This window comes from Diceros bicornis, chromosome 3, assembly GCF_020826845.1.
Source record: "Diceros bicornis minor isolate mBicDic1 chromosome 3, mDicBic1.mat.cur, whole genome shotgun sequence".
NCBI classification, from domain to species: domain Eukaryota; kingdom Metazoa; phylum Chordata; class Mammalia; order Perissodactyla; family Rhinocerotidae; genus Diceros; species Diceros bicornis.
The window spans coordinates 15530573-15557615 of record NC_080742.1 but is presented as its reverse complement, the minus strand read 5'-3'; the positions used below and the strand labels follow the sequence as shown (position 1 = coordinate 15557615).

General features: G+C 35.6%; 1 protein-coding gene across 1 annotated transcript in view; it reads right to left on the bottom strand.

The window, feature by feature from the left end:
• Positions 1–27043, bottom strand: part of RSBN1L (round spermatid basic protein 1 like) — an 85308-nt gene that overhangs the window by 37353 nt on the left and 20912 nt on the right. The window contains exons 2-3 of the mRNA XM_058524101.1: positions 11571–11687; positions 3696–4336 (exon numbers count right to left, since the gene is read on the bottom strand). Coding sequence (XP_058380084.1) covers positions 3696–4336; positions 11571–11687 — 758 coding nt within the window. The remainder of the gene's footprint in view (positions 1–3695; positions 4337–11570; positions 11688–27043) is intronic.

The following is a 27043-nucleotide window of genomic DNA, read 5'->3' as shown; positions in this document are numbered from 1 at the left end:
GACATAAAGAAAGGGAAAGATATTCCATGCACTTGGATTTGCAGAATAAACATAGGTAAAATGTCCATACTACCTAAAGCAATCTACACATTCAATGCAATCCCAATCAGAATCCCAATGACATTGTTCATGGAAATAGAACAAAGAATCCTAAAATTCATATGAGGCAACAAAAGACCCCGAATAGCTAAAGCAATCCTGAGAAAAAAGAACAAAGCTGGAGACATCACAATCCCTGACTTCAAAATATACTACAAAGCTATAGTAATCAAAACAGCATGGTAATGGCACAAAAACAGACACACAAATCAATGGAACAGAATTGAAAGCCCAGAAATAAAACCACACATCTACACACAGCTAATCTTTGACAAAGGAGCTAAGAACATACAACAGAGAAAGGAAAGTCTCTTCAATAAACGGTGTTGGGAAAACTGGACAGCCACATGCAAAAGAATGAAAGGAGATCATTATCTTTTGCCATACACAAAAATTAACTCAAAATGGATTAAAGACTTGAAGGTAAGATGTGAAACCATAAAACTCCTAGAAGAAAATATAGGCAGTACACTCTGACATCAGCTTTAGAAGGATCTTTTCGAATACCATGTCTACTCAGGCAAGGGAAACAAAAGAAAAAATAAACAAATGGGACTTCATCAGACTAAAGAGCTTCTGTAAGCCAACGGAAACAAGGAACAAACGAAAAGACAACTCACCAACTGGGAGAAAATATTTGCAAATCATATCTCTGACAAGGGGTTAATCTCCAAAATATATAAAGAACTCGCACAACTGAACAACAAAAGCAAACAACCCAATCAAAGAATGGGCAGAGGATACGAACAGACATTTTTCCAAAGAAGATATACAGGTGGCCAACAGGCACATGAAAAGATGTTCAACATCACTAATCATCAGGGAAATACAAATCAAAACCACACTAAGATAACATCTTACACCCATTAGAATGGCTATAATCACCAAGACAGAAAATAACAAACGTTGGAGAGAATGTGGAGAAAAGGGAACCCTCATACACTGCTGGTGGGAATGCAAACTCATGCAGCCACTACGGAAAACAGTATGGAGATTTCTCAAAAAATTAAAAATAGAAATACCATGCAACCCAGCTATCCCACTAGGTATTTATCCAAAGAACTTGAAATCAACAATTCAAAGAGACTTACGCACCCCTATGTTCACTGCAACATTATTCACAATAGCCAAGACATGGAAGCAACCCAAGTGCCCATCGACTGATGAATGGATAAAGAAGATGTGGTATATATTTACAAGGGAATACTACTCAGCCATAAAAATGACAAAATCATCCCATTTGCAACAACATGGATGGACCTTGAGGGATTATGTTAAGTGAAATAAGCCAGACAGAGAAATACAAACACCGTATGACTTCACTCATATATGGAAGATCAAATAACACATGGACAAAGAGAACAGGTTAGTGGTTACCAAAGGGGAAGGGAGTTGGGGGGGGGGGTTGGGGCAGAGGGGTCATAAGGGGGAAAGGGGCACATATATATATATGGTGAGGGACTAATAATAATGTATAAAATAATAATTTTACAATTTATAAACCATTATGCCATCAATAAAAAAAAAATACAAACAAAGTAAGAATCCAGTGTGGAGGAAATATCAAATAAGCAGTCAGGGCAGCTTTTCACTAGATATTCTTCCCCACACTATAGAAATGACTGGATCTGGAGGATCTTAGGTTAAAGGAACATGGACCTTGCATGGGTATCTTCCTGCTATTAAGTCTAAAGCTAAAGAGGTAAAAGCAGTCCTTGCACCTGACAGATCACACAGATATGGGGCCAAAACCATAGCTGGTAACAAAGAAGACACATCTGCCTACAGTTTCCTCTGTGCCATATGAATTACCCAAGAACTCTGAATAGGTGGTGGCACTAGGGTAAGTAAGGACTTGAGACCCACAACCTAGTCACTTGCTGACATAATTAATGAGTCCCAGCATCTCGTTTTATTTAATAACAAAAGCACAGTTTTCATGTTGTACTTAGTATATAGTTATGAAAATTCTTACCATTTAATAAAATATTAATAATTCCTAACCTTAAAAGCTATTTGAAAAGCAAGTGTTAAGCATTATGACATTTAAAAGATTACTGAAATAAATTTGCATAGTATGGCAGCAAGAAAGTTTGTGATATAATAGAAATAAAAGGCATTGGAAGTCAAGAGGCCTAGCATAAAACCTGGCATTTAGCAGATATATAATAAATGACAAACGAATGATCTAGCACTGAAGGTCTTTAGGCAAGTTATTTCTTCTCTCACTGTATCTGTTTCCACACTGCTAAAACTACACTGTAATGAGGATTAAATGAGTTATTACATATAAAGAGCTTAGAGCAGCTCTTGGCACAGTCAGTACTCAACAAATAGCAGACACTATTACTAGATGCCAGTTTGGCTCTACCACTAAACTCCTGTAATCTCAGACAAGTTGCTAACCATTCTGGAATTCTATAAAATGACAGGGCTAGTAACAGATGCTCTATAGATCCCTTTCAGGTGTGAAATATAAATTCTGATTCTCAGACGTGTTACATTAGAGAATAATTCCACACACATTAAAACTTTAAATATTATCTTATTTTCCAGACTACAATATATTACAGAATATACACCAAACATACTGTGGGGTGTGGGGGGGGTTTGATATGTGTGGATGATTGGACATCCAGATTATCATTTCACATTGAACACATAACAAAAAAATATACTCAGAATAAGTAAAAGAGTCCTGGATGAAGATTAAGGAGATTTTGTTCTATTCCTGGCACTGCTGCCAACCTTAAAACAGTAAGTTACTCCTGTCTATGTTTATATGCTTATCTGTAAGTTGAGAAAGGTTGGGATAGATGATCACTAAGATCCTTTTGAGACTTTCTTTACTTTTTTCCTCCTTCCAAACTAGAATGATGTCAATTATTACTCAGAAAACAGGAAACTTGAGCACCAATAAATGTGAAAGTTGGCTGATCTCCTGGCCTCCGTAGTCCCTGATCTGAGAGTGGGTGACAACGGCACTGGCCTTTTACATGGGCCCATGTTCACCTTCAAGAGCCAGAAAACTTGATTCTGCCTCTGCTTTCTAAAATAATATATAGTCTATACCATAGAGAAGGGTAGGAAATGGAAATCAGCTCAATATATGCACTGATCCGCTAATTTTCTCACATAATCACAATTAACTGATAATTCCTTTGTTCCGCGATATATTTTCTGGCCAACATTTATTTAGCACCTCCTATGTGATGCATTCAGTGCTAAGCACTTTTAAGACATTATCACATAAAGCAAGAAGACAATTTTAGATGATTTTCAGGTGAGAGAACTATTGTAAGGACTGGAAAATACACAGTTAAATTCATTTCATTCGTTTCATTTCCAAGATAAAGTCTTGCAAAAAAGGACAACAGAATCTTAATTATTTCATTAATTATCTTTAAGAAAAAACAGGTAAGTAGAAACTGAAATTTAAACTCTGATGTTCACATCAAGAAAGTAATGTATTCTTCATATTCTCAAGAGGTTTAATTACATTCTTACCTTTTTATTTCAAACCTATAGCAAAATGAAAAAGAACAGAAACTTGTCTAATACAAATAAATAAAATTTAAAAAAATAAAAACTCTTACCTGAGCATGAAAATTGGACATAGTCGTTGTCTCTATATCTTTCTTTCCCAATATCTCCATTTTCACTGGCGAATTGGGAAAATTAAATGAAAAGTAGTCTAAAAAGTCAGGTAAGTAAGTAGCTGCCCCATGAACAATACCCATTACATAGAAAGCCGCAGAGTTTTCATTTTCACTGAACACCAGACCCACAAATTCTTCTGCGAACCTCTCCATCTCCACAGGAGACAGGTGGGAGAGCTCACTACTGTAGGCGTGGATAACGGATGCACCTCCATTAGGCTGGTGCTCAATATGAATGAGCCGTTTGAACTCCAAAGTATCCAACCTTCTAAGGTTATTCTGAACCCGTGGCTCCTTTAATGAGACAAATGGAAACTCACTGTTCTCTGGAGTTTTGGAATCATAGTTCTTGGTATCCAAATTCTTTCCACGGTAATCCTTTACGTTATCACTTAAGATGCCTTTGGCTTCTTGATCTTCAACATCAGAGAGCAATCCTGAGCAGATGGTTTGAATAGATTTGCTATACATTTTCGGACGCTTCCGTTTTTCATTCTCTTTGTGTTTCTTTTTCTTTTTCTTCTTTACCTTTTTAATTTGTAAGTCTTCAACATTTGTTTTTGGTTTCTCCTTCCCACCTGTTGGGAAAAATTTGTTTTTGAAACTCCATATTTTAGTTACTTAAAAATCATGCTTTAGGAACTGTTTTATAATAAATAAGCAATATTTATTAAACCTAACCACAGAATTAGGTTTATATTTGAGACTCGTTTCACAGTATTGAGAATCATAATTTAGTCAGTCTCTATCCCTCTCTCCACATGTGCACACACACATATACACACACACACAGGAAGGCTTAACAAAGTTACATCTATAGTGCATAGTACCATTCTGACATGTAGCAGATGCTCAGGGTTTACTGAAGTAATGAAATGAGTGAATGTTTGAGAAAGCATAATGTTCAAATTTTAAATGTAGAAAACCATAAATAGAAAGTTTAACAAAGGTCAATATGAATAATGCACTCTAGATGTTTCCCACTGATATGTATCATCATTTTTACTTTAAGTTCATAAAAATTGCATATAGGTGTCAAAATTTATAAATCATAAAGGGAGAAAAATACTTGCATAGTATAACAGCAACAAATACAGAAATTCCTTAGCTTTCTACCGTACCTCCTTCTTAGTAAACTACTCTTGCATCTGAAATGGGCTATTTTTGGTCCACCAGAGTTTACAAAGTTCCAATGAAGACCCAATAAGGTACCATAAAGGAGATGACAAAATTAGAATCATTTCTCACATCCTAAGCACAAATGATATCCATGTACTGGTAAAAAGACAAATAAAATTAAAAGAAAAAGACATGGGGCATTAGAAGCTTATATATTGAGCTTCTGTACCCAAAGGCAAGTAGACTCTGAGCTCAGAAATTTAGAACTCCAAAGAATAAAAGATTAATCCATAGAAGCTATTCAGCTGTAGAATCTAAGCATACAAATAAACACTTAATGTTATCACAATATATTTATTTCTCTACAATAAGAAAAATAGAAAAAAATAAACATCCTCATAAGAAAATATTACGCTTCCTAAGATAATATGAAAAAGCCATTAAGCTAACAGTTGAGAAAAGAAGGCATTCACTGTTTCCACCTGTTATTTCACATTTATAGATAACCTGTCATAAATTAAATCTTCCCAACCTGCTTCTTTACCTAAAATTTTCCATCTTCACATATCTTTTATTCCTTTCTGTCCCCAGTGAGTGAGATGTCCCGCCCCGCCTACTTTCCAAAAATAAGTCCCTGCCACCAACTCCAAAAACTCTGGCTTAACAGTTCCCTCTCCTCTTTTGACTAGGAAACTTCTTGTAAAGAACCATCTATCCCCAGTGCCTTCCTTTTATTACCTTACTATTCTCTTCCCTTCCTTAAATTCTGGGTCTGCTTCCAGTCTACTCAAATTTTCCCAGAATATTCAAATATCAAATCCAACGATACTCTCTCAAATCATTCTTCCTGATGTCTCCAAAATTTGACAGAATTATCCAGCTCATCCCTGGTTACTTTTTACTTCCTTGATACTACTGCCTTAATTTTTGGCCTAACAGCCTCATGACTGTCTCTCATCCTGAATGCTGGAGCCATATTACTCTTTCTATAAAGTTTTATATATTTTTTGGATCATATTCATCCCTTGACTCAACTGCTTTCAAGGATTCTCAATGTCTACCAAATAAAATATAACCTCCTCAGTCTGGAATCCAGAGACAATGCCCTCAAGTACCTCATGCTCTTGTCACTCTGCACTTTTATAATTTCTTATAAAACATACCTAGTCCTACCTTATTTCTTTTTTTTTTTTATTTTTTTCCCCCAAAGCCCCAGTAGATAGTTGTATGTCATAGATGCACATCCTTCTAGTTGCTGTACGTGGGACACGGCTCAGCATGGCCGGAGAAGCGGAGAGTCGGTGCGCGCCCGGGCCACCAGCAGCGGAGCGCGCACACTTAACCACTAAGCCACGGGGTCGGCCCGCCTACCTTATTTTTCTACTACTGACAAAGGAATTTCCTCTCCCTAAAATATCCTTGCCTTGCCTAGTACTTACTACTGAACTCTTTCTTACCCATCCTTTAAAGACAACTCTTACGCCATTTCCTTCATTTTGCTTCCCCTCGTCTCTCTAGTTGGAGAGACTTCACTTCACTCTAAATTCATATAAAGTTATTATATATTATATACATACGAATATATGATATAGTCATATAAAATTATTTTTCCACTCATAGGATGCCTGTATATCATATTGTTCTTCAGGACACCATATGAGTGAAACAAATAGCTTTTATATGAATCCATGTGAAATGATACTTTTTGTTTCTCAATCATTGTATCTCTCATGAGAGATACAATGACATCTAGTACATTGCTACAGAAGAACATTTAATGAATCTATGAATGAAAAGATTTCTCTCACCAACAGACTACCAGAGGTTTATAGGTTTTTCCCTTCTCTTCCTTTCTGTCAAAGTTTTCACCACATGAATACTACTAAATCCTAACTCTGGAAACAAGGACCACAAAAATTCTCTCAAGTTAACAGAAATCCTAAAAAAGGGAAGTATAACGTTAATAATAAACTATGACTTCTAAAAATTCATAACTATGCAATGAAGACTAAATTGGTACCATCATGAAAAGCAAAAATAAAAACCTGTCAACACTGTTGATTATACAGGTTTGTGAAGTCATAAAATGCAAAGTGTTAATTCTCTTTAAGAAGAGAATTACATATAAGTAGTCTACATGTAAGTAGTTAAGAAATATATTAACAAATTCATACTTGCTATCTAGGTATGAACTATCAAAACATCAGAGTCAGGTTAGTATCTTAAGAACAAAATTAATAATGAAAAAAATTAAAACAGAGGGTTAATCAAAATGAAAGACAAGAGAAGTTTATATATGTAAGCAAAATTCAAATGAGTCAAGGAAAAAAGACAGTAGTAAATTAAAAAACAGAACTTAAAAAAGTTTAAAGGGCCTAAGTATAATTAATAACTAAACAGAAAATACATGTAAAATTGCACAAATTAAATGGTTTGCTGGGGGCCGGCCCAGTGGTGTAGTGGTTAAGTTCACCATGCTCTGCTTGGGTGGCCCAGGTTCGCGGGTTCAGATCCCAGGCACGGAACTACACCACTCATCAAGCCATGATATGGCAGCATCCCACATACAAAATAGAGGAAAACTGGCACAGATGTTAGCTCAGGGCCAATCTTCCTCAAGCAAAAAGAGTAAGATTGGCAACAGATGTTAGCTAAGGGCCAATCTTCCTCACCAAAGAAAGAAAACAAAAAAGTTTGCTAGAATCAACAGAATTTCATTTGAATGAAAACATGAGCTTAATATCCTGTTACATTTACACCTAACACATTTTAAAAAGTTAAAAATAGAAAATATCCAGTCATTAGAATATATGTCAGTTGGGCGCCGTTCCTGTGGTGTAGTGGTTAAAAGTTTGGCGCATTCTGCTTCAGCGGCCCAGGTTCCCAGGTTCGGATCCTGGGCACAGACCTACACCACTCGTCAGCCTTGCTGTGGCAGTGACCCACATACAAAATAGAGGAAGACTGGCACAGATGTTAACTCAGGGCTAATCTTCCTCAAGCAAAAAAAGAGGAAGATTGGCAACAGATGTTAGCTAAGGGCGAACCTTCCTCAGCAAAAAAAAAAAAGAATATATGTTACCTGGAAATAAAATAGGCACAACAGTCTACTTCCTAGTCATGAGAATAGATGAAAATAGTAGCAGTATAATAGTCAGAAACTGAAAAATACAAATTAAGTCAGTCGGTCAAGAGATTCTCATATTGAACATCAAGGAATTAAATTCCCACGACAAACCACTCTGTAATTAAATACTAAAGTGAGCACAGTGTGCAGTAAAGAGTTAATATAACATGCCTGAGACTGTTATCCTTAGAAAGGCCTGCTTACAAGGTTAGCCCATGGCTGACATCTGAGAACTTGTATTTTGGGAATGTTCCCACCATTCCCTGATAAGAGTGGTTCACTGTGCCTAAACTGTTTGTGCAAACAATATGGTTTATGTTGAATGCCTGTTTTCCTTCTGGGAGTGTGGAATTTTGGTATGTGCTAGACACAGGGTGCCTATGTGACCAGCCCCCAGAAGAAACCCTGGGCATCAAGTCTTCAACTGTTTCACATGTGTTGTCACAATTCACTGCTGTTAGAATTAAATTCATCCTGTGTGACTCCACCAGGAAAAGACTTTTGGAAACCTGTGCCTGGTTTCCTCCAGACATTGCCCCATGTGCCTTTTCTCTTTACTGATTTTACTTTGTGTCCTCCACTATAATAAACCATAGCCGTGAGTACAACTAAATGCTGAGTTCTGTGAGTTCTCCTAGCAAATCATCAAACCTGGGGGTAGTCTTGGGGACCCCTGAGGGACACAGGTAAAATGCATTATTTACGTTTAAAGCAAACAGAGGCACTAGCATTCACTAGACAGATTTTTAAAGTTCCATATAATCTCTCACTCATTTCCTGTCTTGGAATGCTATACGAAATGCAATAGATGTATATGTAGGAAATTTTAAAATGCTTTAAGAAAATAAGACCATTTTGAATATTAATATTCTTTTCTTATCCTAAAAAGTATTTCAAGTACACATTACTCTAAATCCATAATTCTTCAGTCCAATAAATCAGACCTGTAGTTTGTTTTGTTTTTTTTTTGTGAGGAAGATCAGCCCTGAGCTAACATCCATGCCAGTCCCTCCTCTTTTTGCTGAGGAAGACTGGCCCTGAGCTAACATCCATGCCGATCTTCCTCCACTTTATGTGGGACACCACCACAGCATGGCCTGACAAGCGGTGCGTTGGTGCGCGCCCGGGATCCAAACCCAGGCCACCAGCAGCGGAGCGCGTGCACTTAACTGCTATGCCACGGGGCGGCCCCAGACCTGTAGTTTTTTTAAAGGATCCTGATAAGTATTCATAACAGAAAGAATAGAATTGCTGTCTAGGTAATTTGGACCCTCAAAAAGTATAAATGTATAAGGTTGATGGGAAACCCTCCCCTCACAGATCGACAGACACACACATGCACAGAGAGCCAGAGGGAACGTATATCTGTAGTGATATTCAACTTGACACAGTTTTTCATGAAAACCCGGAGGAAACGACTCATGTGGAGTAAGACTTAGCATCTATTTTAGATGTTCAAGTGCCATCATCAAACAATCAATGCCTGTGTGTGCCATAGCTTGCAACATTAGCATTATCAGAAAGAGAAAATTATATGGAGAGAATAAAAGTTGAAGGCCAGAAAGAAAAATAGGCACACAGTTGTAAATAGCAGTACACTCCACCCACCAAACTGACTCTTGTTGCTCCAAGACACCAGTAACAAAGGATGCCTTTCCCTGATCATATGCTCACCTGGGAAATGGCCACACAAGCACAGCAAATTGTTTTTGCTGGATAATAACAATAGCTAACACTTAATGCTTACAACGAGACAGGCACTGTTTCCCAAATGAATCATGTTTTAATTCATTTAGTTATCTATATACTACCCATTGAGGAGAGGAGAGGAGATGGTTTGTTGTTGTTTTTTAATCACAAGAGTTAACCTTTTATACATGTTTACAGGAAAGATTCATATCCACTTATTGAATATCTGTGGGCCTGACACTGTACTTGGCACTTCACCCATACGTGACTTCATTTAATTAGGCTTACAGTCTAATTAGACAACACAGATAAAACACACCAGCAAAAGAAACAGAACAAAAGGACCACGAGGGCCGGCCCTGTGGCTTGGTGGTTAAGTGCGCGCGCTGCGATGCTGGTGGCCCGGGTTCGGATCCCGGGTGCGCATCGAGGCACCACTTCTCCGTTCATCCTGAGGCCGAGTCCCACATACCGCAACTAGAAGGATGTGCAGCTACGACATACAACTATCCACTGGGGCTTTGGGGGGAAAAAAAAATAAATAAATAAAATCTTTAAAAAAAAAAAAAAAAAGGACCACGAGCATTAACTAAGTAGCCATCAACTTAAGCTCTGAGATGTTTCTTCAAGGTCAAAAGAATTTTATAGAAAATAAATACTGTTTAAAGTGCCACCAAAGAACATCTGGAAACATGACAATGAATGAAATGAAAATTTAGAATCTAGCGCTCCATTTATCTTAAATAATATAAATTAACCTGTTATTTCATTGCGCATGCAGTGTTATGGTCTTTTCTCCCTTAGGTAGATATAAAGGCTTATCACCACATAAATCAATATGAAATTAATCAAAATCAATGTGTTCTGATCTGCAAATTAACTTGATAGGGCAGCTAATGAATTTGCTACCTAACAACCAAATGCCCTTGATTCTTCTTATCTTGCTATCTGAGCGAATTTAAGACTGTCCTTACTTCTATTCTACCACAAATTTTCTCTGAAAAAGTTCAGATTTATTGATAGGATTTGTCTTATTACCCAACCACCCAGGCCCATGCATAAACAGCAACTGAAAACAACTGTAACAATAGAGAAAAAACAGAAAACAAAAAGAGGATATTCTTAAGCATGCAAAAAACATACAGAAAAAGAGTACACTTTCTAATTTATCTCAGAGTAAAATGTTCCCTCTAAATCCCAGACTCTGATATGGTAATTACTGTCAAACACTTATAAGATCACTTCCTCCACCATTCCTATCATGCTAAAAATTGCTTTACCTTTTTATTTTAGATTATCTAAATATAGATAAAGATTAGTAATACAAACACAGAATTAGATAACCTATTTTAAAATAATTTAAGGAACTTAATAGTTTAATGAAACTTAACATTTCCCTTTATTTTTTTTTTTGTGAGGAAGATCAGCCCTGAGCTAACATCCATGCCAATCCTCCTCTTTTTTTGCTGAGGAAGACTGGCCCTGGGCTAACATCCGTGCCCATCTTCCTCCACTTTACATGGGACGCTGCCACAGCATGGCTTGACAAGCCGTGCATCAGTGCGTGCCTGGGATCTGAACCCGGGCCCCCAACAGCGGAGCGTGCGCACTTAACCGCTATGCTACAGAGCCGGCCCAACATTTACTATTTTTTAATGACTCACTAAATAAATACAAAAAAAACACGTTACTGTACAGACTGGAACTCCCCATTATTACATTAACTTTTTGTTTTCTGACCATTAATGTTTATTCTCATTCTCATTTATTCTCTCAGCAAAATTCAGCACCAAATAACATTTATTTTAATCACGAAGCCAATAAGTATACTAAACAATATAATATAACACGACTAAAATCACTGAATATAAACTTACTTTTCAGCAAAATCTTTACTTCTCCATTTTCTTTCTTGATCTCACTCATTACTTTATGCTTCTTTTTTTCTCTGTCTTTTTCTTTCTCTCTCTCTTTAATTTTGTCTTTTATTTTATCTGAAAGACAAAATAAAGGAAACATTTAAAACTATTTTACCATTTTATTTTTTCAATGAACTCTAGTGCAATTTCTAGAATTATAATACACCAAGAAAATCAGAACGAAAAACAAATTTACCTTTTTTTCTTTCTCTCAGGTTTTAGAAAATATTTCTAAATTTCCTTTCGTATATTGAACATGGAATACATAATACACACATCATTAACTCAAAATTTTTCATTATACATTTCACTCTAAAGATTATTCTTAACTTCATGTCAACCATAATATTAGACTAACTTCAAATCACTTAAAATAACTGGCTAACTTTAATAGACAGTAAACTACAGTGGGAAAAGTACTAGGTTTGAAGTTGGGCATATCTGAATTAGTAAAATAAAGACTGGAAAAATTACTCAATCTCAATTTCCTAATATGTAAAATGGTGGTTGATATCTTTCTCGTAGGTTACTATAAGGACTAAATGAAGAAATATAAAATGACTGACTACCCAGAGCCTATACATATAAGACTAGATCTTAGTTCCCTAACCCTTGCACCTTTTAAAAAGGATATGACTGATCTGGCTAGCTGGTGATACTATGATATTAAAATAAAGGTTATAAGAACTCTAGGAATCACTGATCTGCATTCTAAAAATTCAAAGTTGGAATTTACAAAATTATTTGATGTCCTATTCTTGTTTGTTCAGTCAAGCTTCTATGCATCCAGCAAAAGACAAAATGTAGAGGAGAATTTTAAAATAGTGACATAGTCCTTGCCCTCAAAAAAGCTTACTACTGATTACAAAGCCATCAGGCAAGCACACAAAAACTGTAAAATATCCTGTAACATAACAGAGATTATATAGTGTACATGCATACTGCATAATTTCTTAAAATCCCTCCTTACTCTCCTTTCTATAAATACTACCTTAACACAGGTCCTAATCTCTTAATGATTAGATTAGCACTGTCCAATAGAAATATAATGCTTACCACATATGTAAATTTAAATTTTCTAGGAGTCACATTAGAAACAAAAAGAAACAGTGAAATTAATTTTAATAATATATTTTACTTAACCAATATATCTAAAACATCATCATTTCAAAACGGAACCAATACTAAAAAAGTGAGATATTTTACATTCTTTTTTCCATAGTAAGATTTCAAAATCCAGCGTGTTATTTTACACTTACAGCATATCTTAATGCAAAGTAGCTCCATCTTAAGTGTTCAACAACTACATGAGACTAGTGGCTACCACACTGAACAACTCAGGTCTAGACTACTTCAACAGATAATTCTCAAAAAATTAAATCCATACACTTAAAAACTTACACTCAATAATAAAAAATACAACTTCAACTAAAATATTTTCACCTATCAAACTGACAAAGTGCTTAAAAGTGATAATAATACTCAAAGCAAATGAGAGAACAGTTAATGGTAAAGCAAAGCAAAACAGGGATTCATTGACTTAACAAATATGCACTGCTGAATATAAGAAAAGGGTTAGGAATACAGAGGTGAATAAGCTAGATAAGGTCTTCATCTGTTCACACATACCTTAAATTCTAGAATAGATTAAGCTGTTCTCACACTTCAGATTAGTCTGGTACTCTTACTTTTTGAGGCTTAAAGTCCTTGAAATCCTGCCATAGGCTGTCATCCAGCCATAAAATGTTACTCCAAACAGCTGGAGCTTAGACACATATATAAGTTAATATTTCCTAAGTAATCACACATTTTTAAAAATGAACTATTTATATATCATTTAAAATCACAACTGAAGAAAGCAGTCATCTGAAATGTCTATGCATTTCTTTTTCTTATTAACCCCAAAGTGTTATTTCAATAACTATTAAACCTTTTTAAGTTTATTAAAATATAATATGCATACAGAAAAAAGCGTGTACATATACAACTCAATTTTCACAAAAATAAACAGCACCTCAGAATTCCTCTGTGTTCCCTTCCAGTCTTGATGCAGCACCCCAAAGGGTAACTAACCACAATCCTGACTTGTAACCAGATAGATTAAAATAAATATAGAATTTTAATGGCACATTTAAAGAATATGATATACTATAAATCTACCACAGTCACAAAATATAAATATTTTTCAGAATAAAATTAAACCAGCTTCTCAGAAAACAAAACTATAATATGGTATGACCCAATTTTTTATAGATTTTATTTATAAATACACTTATTTATAGACTTTATCTTTTAGATCAGACTTAGGTTCACAGCAAAACTGAATGGAAGGTACAGAGATTTCCCATATATACCTCCTGACCCTACACATCCCAATTTTTTAAAAAATTTATAATCTACACACACACACATTACCCCAAAAGAGGTAAAAGAGTACATTTGTATGGTGACAAATGGCAACTAGACTTTTGGTGGTGAACACAATGTAGTCTACACAGAAATCAAAATATAACGAGGTACACCTGAAATTTATATAGTGTTATAAACCAATGTTACCTCAATAAAAAAATTAATCAAACAAAAATATACACACACATTCAGAAAACAGACTGAAAGATAATAGTACAAATTATTAAAAGCCATTTTTTTTTTTCTTTTTCCCCCAAAGCCCCAGTAGATAGTTGTATGTCATAGCTGCACATCCTTCTAGCTGCTGTATGGGGGACGCAGCCTCAGCATGGCCAGAGGAGCGGTGCGTTGGTGCGCACCCGGGATCCGAACCCGGGCAGCCAGCAGCGGAGCGCACGCACTTAACCGCTAAGCCACGGGGCCTGCCCAAAAAGCCATTATTTTTAAGTGGTAAAATGTTTCTAAGTTTCTGCCACAGGAGTATATTAGTTTTATAACACAGGAAAAAGGATCTTGGAATATGCCTTCAAGTATGATATTAAATAGTTCAAGTCAAGCTTACTTCAAAGTGTGAAGTCATTATATGAAAAACATCTATAGAAACAAAAACCATGGCACAGCCAAGACAAGAAGAGTGACTGACAACATAATTGCAGTTACCCCCCACCCAAAACCCTCTAAGCAAATGAAGCAAACACAAATCATTCTATATACACATAGTAGAAAAGCATTTTTGTGACACAACTGCTGTCCCAACCTACACACCTGTCTCAGTGTTTCAACTTACCTTTCACCCTTTCTAGAATTTTTTGCTTCTTGTCAGAGCACATCCTTTTTCAAAATCCAACTTTAAATGCCTCCATTAAATTTTCTGTAATCATATTACAGATAACATAAGATGTTATGTTACATATTTACATGTTACAGGTAAACATGTTACAGCTAAGACAAAGTGGGAAGCCTACAAGTTCAGAAGACCGAGGTTCAAGTTTAAGCTTCCACAACCTTGATATAACAAACTGTCAGATCTTCAGCTTCAGTTGTAAAATGGAGTTTATGTAAAAATTAAATAGGAAATATATACAAAAGCATTTTATAAAGATATAAGGCTTATGAATGTAGAATATTATCTATGTCAATCTATCTATCCATAATATTGAGCCATAATAAACATTTTTGGCTGTAACAATTCAGAACACCACTGTCTATAAAATCTCCAGACTGCTGCTATCACACTGTAATGTACTCATATTTATAAAGCCACTTCTAAATCTTTTCACAAGGGAAACAGCTCCCTGGCATCATGTTTTGTAATACACTGCTCTTTAAAAAACTGTCATTCTTGGGCCGGCCCCATGGCTTAGCGGTTAAGTGAGCGCGCTCCGCTGCTGGCGGCCCGGGTTCCGATCCTGGGCACGCACCGACGCACTGCTTCTCCGGCCATGCTGAGGACGCACCCCACACACAGCAACTAGAAGGATGTGCAGCTATGACATACAACTATCTACTGGGGCTTTGGGGGAAAAAATAAATAAATAAATAAAATTAAAAAAAAGACCTGTCATTCTTAGTTTTTATTCATTTCTTGTCATGACCAAGAATTTGTATAGTTTTATCCTTCCTGGTCTAATCTAAGTCTTGGAAAGAAGTTCTAGCTCACCTTGCCCATCATAATTCTTAGAATAAAAGTAAGAATTATTGCACCATAAGAACAAGAAATTATCTGTTTTGAAAAGTCCAACTTAACATAAGGACTTCAAGTTTTAATTAAAAATAAAAAGGTGGGGGGGTAAGAGACAGAGGGAAACAGATGCAAACAGATCCATGATATAGTTTGAACCTAAAGAGGCAAAAGGAATGTAAGAATGGAGGAAAGAAGAAGGAATAAATGACTAAGTCATTACCAACTCAGAACAAGCTACAAATTACATATGTGAAAAAATACACATGGGGGCCGGCCCCGTGGCTTGGTGGTTAAGTGCACGCGCTCCAATGCTGGTGGCCCGGGTTTGGATCCCGGGCGCGCACCGAGGCACCACTTCTCCGTACATCCTGAGGCCGAGTCCCACATACAGCAACTAGAAGGATGTGCAGCTATGACATACAACTATCTACTGGGGCTTTGGGGGGAAAAAATAAATAAATAAAAAAAATTAAAAAAAAAAAAAATACACATGGGCTAAACACATACCTTATATATAAAAGTTAAGACATAATAAAGAAAGCTGCTTAAAATAATTTCAAACCAAATATAAATGGGATTTTCAAACATATGGTCAATTTATGATTTAGCAGTACATGCCACATATGCATCAGGGTAATATGTATTTCATTCACCTGATACATTTCTATTGAGCAAAATCACTAACAGCGCTGCACTAAAGAATCTTACAATCAACAAGATATCAGTTGATTCTAAATACCACTTTGGAAAACCAGTTCCTAAATAACAAAATCATTGTTTTTCATTCGGTTATAATAAAATTCACTAATCTCCACCAGTATTAAAGTCATTATAATAATGTACAGATAAAAATACACACACACACATATATAAATATTCATCATCCAATAAGAAAGTAAAACTTATGAAAAGCTTTGTTAGAGAATCCTTTTAAGAGATTTATTAAATAATACATCAACAACTCATTTATCTGGAATCTTCAGAATTAATTCATAGATTTCCAGATAACAGAATATTGCCACTTATTTTTTAACCATTCTAATAACTTCCAAAAATGTACTACATACTTCTCTGCTTTCAAAAATATAATTTAGTCTTTTCATTATGACAAAAATTTTAACTCTCATTATCATACTCATATTGATGACCTCAAAAACAGAAAAAAAAATTTAACTGCTCAAAACTAAAAAATAGCAGTTGAGTATCAATCTATTTTTACTATCTCAGCTGTCATTTATCACTCCAGGTAAGAGAGATGATGACAGCTATAACTTCTGGCAGCCACCAAGATGTTCATTCTCATTTGTTCCATGCTAAGAAACTAGACCAGGTCCATTTGTACAACACTGTATAATACAAGAAACAGGTTCTCCATCTCCAGCTCTATTACAGCAATTTTCACAGTGTATTCTACTTAGTTACAAACATATCTTTCTCTTATCAACATTCGTGCCCCCATCACTGTACATTCCTTGAGGGAAGAGAAGGCTATCCTTCAACAAATTCTTGTTCAATGCATCAAACAGGTCCTGGGATAAAGTGAGAAATTACTATGTTATCTTCTACATCATGACTTTCTCTCCTATACGGTGCTCTAGGTTGACCTTTGTTAATCCTTCCTTCTTTTCCTCTGCCATGCCACAGTAAGGAGGGAATTCTTAGTCCTTAAGGCCTTCCAGGAGTAGTTCCTCAAATTTATTTTCCTTTTCTATTAATTTATTAATTAATTCTATTAATCTACTATTCAAATTAAAAATAAGAATAACCAGTGCTGACAAAGGTGAAGTGAAATAGGCACTTCTACACAATGATAATGAGTATAAATTGATAGTCTTACTAGAGGGCAATTTAACAATATGTTGAAAAAGCATTAAACCTGATCATTCCTTTGATCCCACAAACCCACTGCTGGGATTTAATAAAAATGAAATAACCAAGCCTGCACAAATATAAGCGTCCTCATTCCACATTATTTACAATAGTAAAAAACTGTGACTAACTCAAATGCTTAATAATGGAGATTGTTTAAGTAAATTTGGAAATATTCATTACTCATATGAATAATATTCATATTCATAAATGGAAAATTATGGAGCCATTAAAAATCATGTCTGAATAATAGGGGAAAATGTTCATGATATATTAGAAGAAAACTGCAAGTTAATACATATAAATGTCCATCTATAAAAGGATCCCAAGTCTGTCATATATATGTGTGTATATGTAAACCTGGGTGTATAAACATAAACACAGACATATACACACATTTATATATATGTATTTGTCTCTATACAGACACAGATCATAAAACTAGGGAAACTGTTTAAAAGTTGATATAATGCAAAGTGAAATAAGTCAGAGGGAGAAGGTCAAATACCGTATGATTTCCTTCATTAAGTAGTAGATAATAACAACAATAAACAAACACATAGGGACAGAGATTGGATTGGTGGTTACCAGAGGGGAAGGGGGGAGGGAGGAGGGTGAAAAGGATAATTCAGCACACGTGTGTGGTGATGGGTTGTAATTAGTATTTTGGTGGTGAACATGATGTAATCTATACAGAAATAGAAGTACAATGATGTACACCTGAAATTTTTACAATGTCATAAACCAATGTTACTGCAATAAACAAAAAAAAAAAACAAAAAAAAAATTTGATATAAGAGAGTTGGACTTCCAGTCCTCCCACCCTCACCCCAAACAGTCACGTAATCATTTCAACCTCACCCCTTAAGGCAAACACTGAACTTTCATTTTCTGCAGAAACTGAACAGGCTTCAAGACTCAGGTACCCCAGGCAAGGCAAAGGGTGGAGCTAAAAACAAGCTGATTGTACTTCCCTAAAATGCTTAAACTGAACTGAATCAGTAAATTAAGAAAAGAGAACTTCTGGAAATTAAAAATACAATAGCAAAACTAAAAAACTTAATTAAAAGGTTGGAGGATAAAGCTGAAATAATCTGCCAAAATCAGAGCTACAAGACAAAGAAATGAAAAATAGAAGAAAAAAGAAAGGTGACCTAAGGATCTGTTCGAGAGATCAATATCAAATTAACTGAAATTTCAAAAAAGAAAACAGAATTTTATAGGGAAGAAAAAAAAAAAACAATAAAAGAAATTTTCCCAGAAAAGATCAGTCTCCAAAACAAAGATTCCATCAAGGGATGAGTACAAAGAATGGGATTCACTACTGTAGCCCCCCTTCCCACACACACACCAGTCACACAGTCATGAAATTTCAGTACACTGGAGATAAAGATCCTAAAAGCCTCCAGAGGAAAGAAAACCAAATCACACATAAAAGACCAGGTTACAGTGTGGAACTGGACTCTTCAATGCAACAGTAGATGCTAGACAGCAATACGGCAGTGCCTTTAAAATTCTGAACGAAAATAATTTTTAACCTAGAACTCTAGAATCTGCCAAACTATCAATCAAGTGTGAAGGAAGACGACATCTTCAGACAAGCAAAAGTTCAAACATTTTTACCACACATTCATCATTTCTTAGGAAGTTACTTGAGGGTATGCTCAAGTAAACTAAGGAGTTAAACAAAGAAGGAAGAAGAGATGAGATCCAGGAAACAAGGGACTCAGCACAGGAGAGCACATGAGAACATATCAGTATGAAAGCTGTGCACCTGGCTCAAAGGGTAACCAGCTCAGATCGAAGGCCAGGAATGCAGCACTGCAGAAACAAAACAAGACCTCCAGGAATAAAAGGAAATTGCCAGATTATTTCTTGTCAGAGAACACAGAGTATAGGGCAGAAAAGCAAGCAATGGGTATATATGCAAACGAAAAAAGAGAGGTGATTTTTAACTACATGAAAACCAAGAAGGCCATACAGAAAAGGATCTCTGATCTGCACTGAACAGTATTTGCAAAGTCATAATAAGCAATGATGATTGCTTTAACTAAGCTTTACGAAATAACCGAGAGAGAGGAAAGAAGCTAGGTTATAAAAGTACTAAATTCTTATTTATCTTAACAAGAATGCAATATATGTTTAAAACTGATCAATCAAAAAATAAAAGGTAGTATGACCATTTTACTCAGAGCTTGGGAATTAAAAGATGAGAACTAAAAGACTTACAGCTGGGGGGTGGACAGGGACTGGAGAAAGAGCCATTTTTCATTATAAATCTTTTAGTATTGTTTGATTTTTTTAATTAAGTTTTATTTTTAAAATTCACAAAGTCATGGTCTTCCTCCCAAAAACCCATAACCTCAGTCTAATCACGAGAAAAACACCAGACAAATCCCAACTGAGGGGCATTTTACAAAATACCTGACTAGTATTCCTCAAACTGTCAAAGTCATCAAAAGCAAGACAAATATGAGAAACCGCCACAGCCATGAAGAGTCTAAACAGACATCAAGACTAAATGTAAGGTGGTATCCTAGATGAGATCCTTGAAGAGAAAAAGGACATTAGATAAAAATCAAGGAAATCTGAATAAAGTATGGACTTTAGTTAATGATAATGTATCAATATGTTTATTAATTGTAACAAATGTACCATACAAATGTAAGATTTTAATTACAGGAGAAAGTGAGTATATGGTATTTGGGAATTCTGTACTATCTTTGTAACTTTTCTGTAAAATCTAAAACTATTCTAAAATTAAAAGCTTACTAAAATTTATATTTATATAAATTTAAAGGCAAAACTTAGTTCATTAAGAGAAAAAAATACACAGACACACATGGGTTGTGTACATGTGTGTACAAATTTAACACTATGTAATGGTCAGAGCTCCAAGACACACACTGTTAAGTAAAAAGAGCAAGTTACAGAAAAATTCATATGGTATATTTAGGTTTTTAAAAATAAGCCACATATTATTTTGTGTGTGTGTACGTATACATATGTACACATGTAAACACATAGAAAAAGGTCTGGAAGGACAAGCACAAACACCTAAGAAGGTTTACTCCTGGGGAAAGAAGAAAGAGAACTCTTAGCTTTTACTTCATGTACTTCTAAATTATTTGAAATTTCTACCACAGAAAGGGAGTCACATTTATGTATTACTTGTGTAATTAAGTTGGTAGCTTAAATCTCCCTCCTGAAAGAAGAATTGAGAATTATGTTCAAATATTTTTTAAGGTATATTAGAAGGAAAGAGATAAGAGAAAAAACTTCAAAATAAAACACTGAATTAATATATAAGCTAATACACACAAAAATAATCTTACTTTTTTCAAAGTCCTCCCTTCATTAAAATTGTTCAAGTGCATTTCTACCTCACTTTACGTATAGTACCTCAAGGTTATGTTATAGTTAACAAAAGGAAGAACAAAATAAAAGGAGAAAATATGATACAATCATATATGTATTCTGAATATGTATACATATATAATTTGTTAGATTTCATAGCTTTTAAGAACAAGATAGAAATCCCATGCTATACTATGACTCATTAAACCACAAATTTTGGTATAAAGAAGGATCTTCATTAGATTTTTTTAAGTAGAAGTGTCATAAAAATCCACACTGGCGGTTCTTAAGAAATGCTGGTAGAAATTCATGCTAAAGCTTTCAGCCACAGTACATTCTCGTAGCACAAACCTCAAACAGGCTTCATGCTATCAGTTTTGCCTGCTTCAGATATGTGCCGTAAGTTACACACTAATAGTGCACTCCATGAAATCTGTTGGTCTGAGCAACAACACTGATCTCCTCCCGCAGCCAGGAATAAGTATGGCTGAAAAAGATCTGAGAATGAGCAGGAAGCAGAAGAAAAAGAGAAATAATACAGAACTTAAGCGGGGAGGCAGAAAGAAAAGTGACATTACAAAAATGGTAAGAACAGAAACGGAAAGAAAAAGATGAAGGATCCAGTAAAAGAAGAGAAAGGATTGCACACACAGTGAATAGGAAAAGAAGAGACTTTTATCACACCCCCTCCCCAGCAAAGCTAATCCAGACTACAAAATCCAATGCCTTCTCGGTCCTCACTGCAACAGACATGTCTCACTGACCTCTTCCTCAAAACTTCTCCCTAAATTTCAGTGAAACTGCACTATCCTACCTGACTACCAAATAGCTCACAATCCTATCATCCAAACTTGCACATTTCCCTAGGATCTATCCTAGGCATGCTTCTCTCTTCTTTACACTTCCTCTAAAAATGCACTCCTATGATTTAAACTACAACCTTTAGGCAAATGAATCCCCAAACTAATCTCCCAACGCAACCTCTCTTAACTCCACACCCTCATCTCCATAAGAAATATTTAACACCAAAATTATCATCCTTCTCATAAAATAAGATTCAAGCTCTCCTTCTAATTTATTATTTATGTTAATAGCACAACATCCTTCAACACCCAAATGCAAAAAATTCTCAATAACCTTTATAATACTTCCTCCTTCAGTTTTCCCCTAACATTAAATCACTTGCTCAGTTCAGTCTATTTCTCCATTGAAATATGTTCGTCTGTCTTCCTTTCCCTTTCCATAGCCACCATCATAATTGATTCATTACCTTTTGAAAGTGGTCTTCCTACCTATAGGTTCTCTCCTCTCCACCAATCCACTAAGCACAGAGTGACCAAAAATATTCCTTGAAAGTATATTTTATCATGTTATTTTCTTCTCCTTTAAACACATGAATAAGCAAACCTATCTAAAAAAAGAAAATTTCCACAGTATGCCGTCCGAGAATCTTCATAGTCAAGACTCATCTTATCTTTTAAATCATTTCTTCTACTACTCAACCACATGTGTATATACACAAGATCCCAGATTCTTTGATTCATTATTACTCAAGTGTCTTACTCCAGTATTTCTGCAAATACCATTTAGCTAGAATGCCTTCGCCCATCCCAACTCTGCCTACCAAAATCCTACACAACTCACAAGATCTAGCTGAAATTCAGCTTCTTTCATTAAGTACTCCTTGACCCCTACAACTGAAAATGATCATTGCCTTCCCCTCCCTCTCTTATAATTTGAAATCTGATTCTTCGTGTAGTTGCTCTATCTGCGCTACTGGATTATAAATTCTTTTGCAGTTATCATATCTTACTCATCTTTGTTATATTCTATAGAATCGAGAACAGTGTTTTGCACATAATTGATGCTCAATATGAACTGAAGTTTCCAGGCAGAAAAAGAAGAAAAGGGTTAAAGATAAACAAATTACTAATGATAAGCATCTGAAGGGTCAGCAGTCACTGAAGACAAAAAAAAAAAAGCAATATGTAGGAAAAGAAAAGATGAGTAACAATACGGAGTGTCTCTTACATTGCAGCTGTCTCTCCAATTAAATTATAAAATCTCTAAAGGTAAGAAATATAAATAGCTTTCCTCTTGCATTCCCTGCACAGTGCCAAGCACACAGCAGGCAGTAAATAAATGTTTGTTGAATCCACATAAGAAAGAGGCAGAGGACAAATTAGAGAAATCACGATGTAATATAAGAAAGTAAATGCTTTTATAAGACTCAAGAAATAAACAGGATATAGTGGAGGCATGGCAAGAAAAGAACAGACAAGACTGTGCTGAGTGGGGCAGTTGCCAGAAAAGTTTCCACAGAATTAGTTTCTCATAGGAATAACAGAGATCTCACCTACTCTTCTCATTATACAGAGGAAAAAGTTGGGGTCCAGAGCATTTAAAAGATTTTCCCAGGGATAGAGACTGAGTAAGTAAGTGGCAGAAGTAGAACAACTCCTAACCAGGTCCCCTAGTTTCTAGTTAAAAGCTCTTACACACGCTTTAGGAAAGAAAACCAACAAACAGAATGAGAATTATTTGGACCACAAATGTTTTACAGTGCTAATAATACATAGTTCCTAACTTATAACCTGCACACATAAGCCACACTTCTAGCTCTTCTGCACCAAGTCTTCCCCAGTAGATACAGTTATATAATAGGGAAAGGAATAATGTAGAAATGGGTTCTAGAAACTTGGAAGGAAAAGAAGAAAACCCTTCCTTCCTAAGTAAGGGATGGCTGAGATCTGACAGGATGAGGCAGATGATATTTAAAACACCTGACTCCTGTTCCTCTACAGTTGTTTGCCCATCCACATTGAGAGAAACTGCTAAAAGGGTGAATGCTCCTTACGGACGTAACTGTAAAAACTGATACATGTTAAGAACCCTGAGATTTGAAAGACTTGTGCGGATTCAGTAAGGACTCATGACTGCTGAACTCAGGGAGAGTTGTGGAGCTTCTGTTGCTTGTACTTGTATAAAATCAGGGGCTTATACTAACTGATCTCTGAAGACACCTTCTTTTCTAGTATTCCTGGATTCTATGTCTCTATTTTTTTATAAAGGGGAAAAATTTAGTACAATAACTCATCCAGTAACAACATCCTATGTCTTGTATAGTAATGCAAAAAATGTTTCTGCCTGAAGACATTATGAGGAAGTTCAAATTGTACAATACTTATCTCTTTTACTATTCAAGAACAGGCAGGTTGCTTTGGCTAACATAGTCAAGACCAAAAAAAAAAGGAAGAGAATGTTGAAAATGGGACAGTTTAAGACAGCTGGAGATTAAGAAACCCTAAATGTATTGCAATACAGTGGAAATAACTCAGGCTTTGTAGTTAGACATATTTAAGTTCAAATTCCAGCTCTGCCACTAACTGACCAACTGACACAAAACAAGTTATTTAACTGTGTTGATCCTCAGGGCCGGCCCCGTGGCTTGGCGGTTGAGTGCGCGCGCTCTGCTGCTGGCAGCCTGGGTTCGGATCCTGGGCGTGCACCGACGCACCGCTTCTCCGGCCATGCTGGGGCCGCATCCCACATACAGCAACTGGAAGGATGTGCAGCTATGACATACAACTATCTACTGGGGCCTTGGGGGGAAAATAAATAAATAAATAAAATTATTAAAAAAAAAAAAAACTGTTGATCCTCAGTATTCTCATCTGTCAAAGATAATAGCACTGATCTTTTAGATTTTTTATGAGGATTAAAGGCAACATATGCATTATTTCCAACATTATGCCCAGTATATTATAGGCACTTGACAAATGTATCTATTATTATTAAATACAAATAGTAGAATTTTACTAGGAAAGCATCTAGTAACATGTATAGAGTGACAAAATAGTATAGCAATAGTAGTCACAAGAACACACAAAGAAGAGTAACAGGAAAACAAAAATAAATACATATATAACTACACGAGAGCCAAGTCAGGCATAGCATGAAAAAGTGGTGTGGGCTCGCTCTCCTAACCACAATAAAAAATTTCAGATCAGGTTTTCTTCGCTGACCTACCAGGAAAGATCTGCTTCTAAAACAGAAGTACAATTCTTCTCTTCTCAACATATTGTAAAACCAAGATATGAAGTAGTGAGACCTTATACTTGGTATCTAGGTTACAGAATTAAAGCACTCTCGTCACTGAATCTTATACTATAGCTGTCATATAAAATGACTCACAGACAAGCTGAGGCATTCTAGACCCGTAAGTCAACATTATACAATTACATTATTTAACTAAAATTATACTCTATAATGCAAACAGTAAATCATATAGTTCTTTCTGGTTAATGATAACATATGTGGGAACCCTTGCTCTTGTTATATACTCTTAATCATTTTTTTAATACAACCAATTAAAGTTCTAAATTTAAAAAAAGTTATGTATTCAGCTAATATCACTAAACAACTCTCCTACAGGTGCTTTATCTATTTTAGAATTTAGAATGTGCTCTTAATGAAATTTTAAAAAATGAGTATATCTATTAAGAGCCTAATATGCGTACAGGGAAGAACTGGTGCGGACTTGCAAAGCTAGGTTACAAGAAGCCTTGCTGTTTCTACTCAGGTTTCTTGGAGTACTGAGCTGCCATGTAAGAAATCCAACTATCCTGATGAGGAGATCATATGGAAAGGCCCTAAGACGACGTGGAGAGAGAGGAGCTCAGCTCACCATCTAGTCATCCCTGTGAGTGAAGTTATCTTGGACCTAACAGACAAGACGAGTCACCAATTGAACACCACTGAGCAACCTCAGTCAACCCTGCATGAAGCGCAATCACCTAGTCAATCCTGCTGGAATTTCTGACACACAAATCATCACATATAATAAAATGGTTGTTGTTTTAAGCCACCAAGTTTTAGGTTAGTTTGTTACACAGCAATAGATAATGTAGCCTTTACAAAGTCTTCTTACAGTTAATGAAAAAATTATTTGGGGTAAATTATGTATGTATGAGACATGCACTGACTTCAGAGAAACGTTAAAATATAATTTGTTTTATAAAACACACATATTTTAAAATCTAAGAGTGAAGGGCTAAAGATGCTTAGCAATATATAATGTCAGAGTTACAAAGAGAATCAAACATCTTGAAATTATTTCCCCCCTTAGCTTCTGTGACACTGCATAGCTCACTTTTCCTGCCTAGTTCCCAAGAATGTTACACTTCATATAATGCTCTCTTCTCCCCAGAACTTCAGTATAATATCTGCCTGCTTCCACTCCCACTAGTACTACCACTACTTTCTATTTGTCTTGCAGTATTTAACTTACTGCACTAAATATTATAATTACTTTTTCTAATAGCCTGGTAGATTGCTTAAGCTACCTGAAGGCAAGGACTGTATATTATTGATTTTGTCATTTTTAACACCTACCATAGCATCAAAGTATTAAAAATGTTTGTCAAGTTGAAGTTATACTTTGCTAATAAAGATCTTGGATTTGAAAGACAAAGACAACGCTTGAAGTACCACAAAGAAACCACTTCCTGAATATTACAAAGTATCTTACTGTAACTCAATCTGTTCCTGATTACAAATAATTGATAACCTTTCACGGTTATAAAGTTATATACCCAATTATCAAGTATATGTAGAAAAACCAAATGCTTTCTTATATACCAGTAACAATCTGGAAAAAAAAAAACTCCCCAAAATAAAACAAAATACCAGAGGAAAACACATAATCTGTATTAAACATCAATAAATTTTATGGAGGGCCGGCCCCGTGGCTTAGCGGTTAAGTGCGCGATTTCCGCTGCTGGCGGCCCGGGTTCAGATCCCGGGCACGCACCGACGCACCGCTTCTCCGGCCATGCTGAGGCCACGTACCACGTACAGCAACTAGAACGATGTGCAGCTATGACATACAACTATCTACTGGGACTTTGGGGGGAAAAAATAAATAAATAAAATTATAAAAAATAAAATAAATTTTATGGAGATATAAAAGCAAATAAGAGTAGGTAAAGATATACATGTAGCTTTTAAGTATAAAGATAATTCTGTAATGATTAAAATTTGCCTCTAATGTAATCAATAAATTTAATGAAAATCCCTAGGAGATTGTGGAGGGTGGGGGAACTTTACAAAA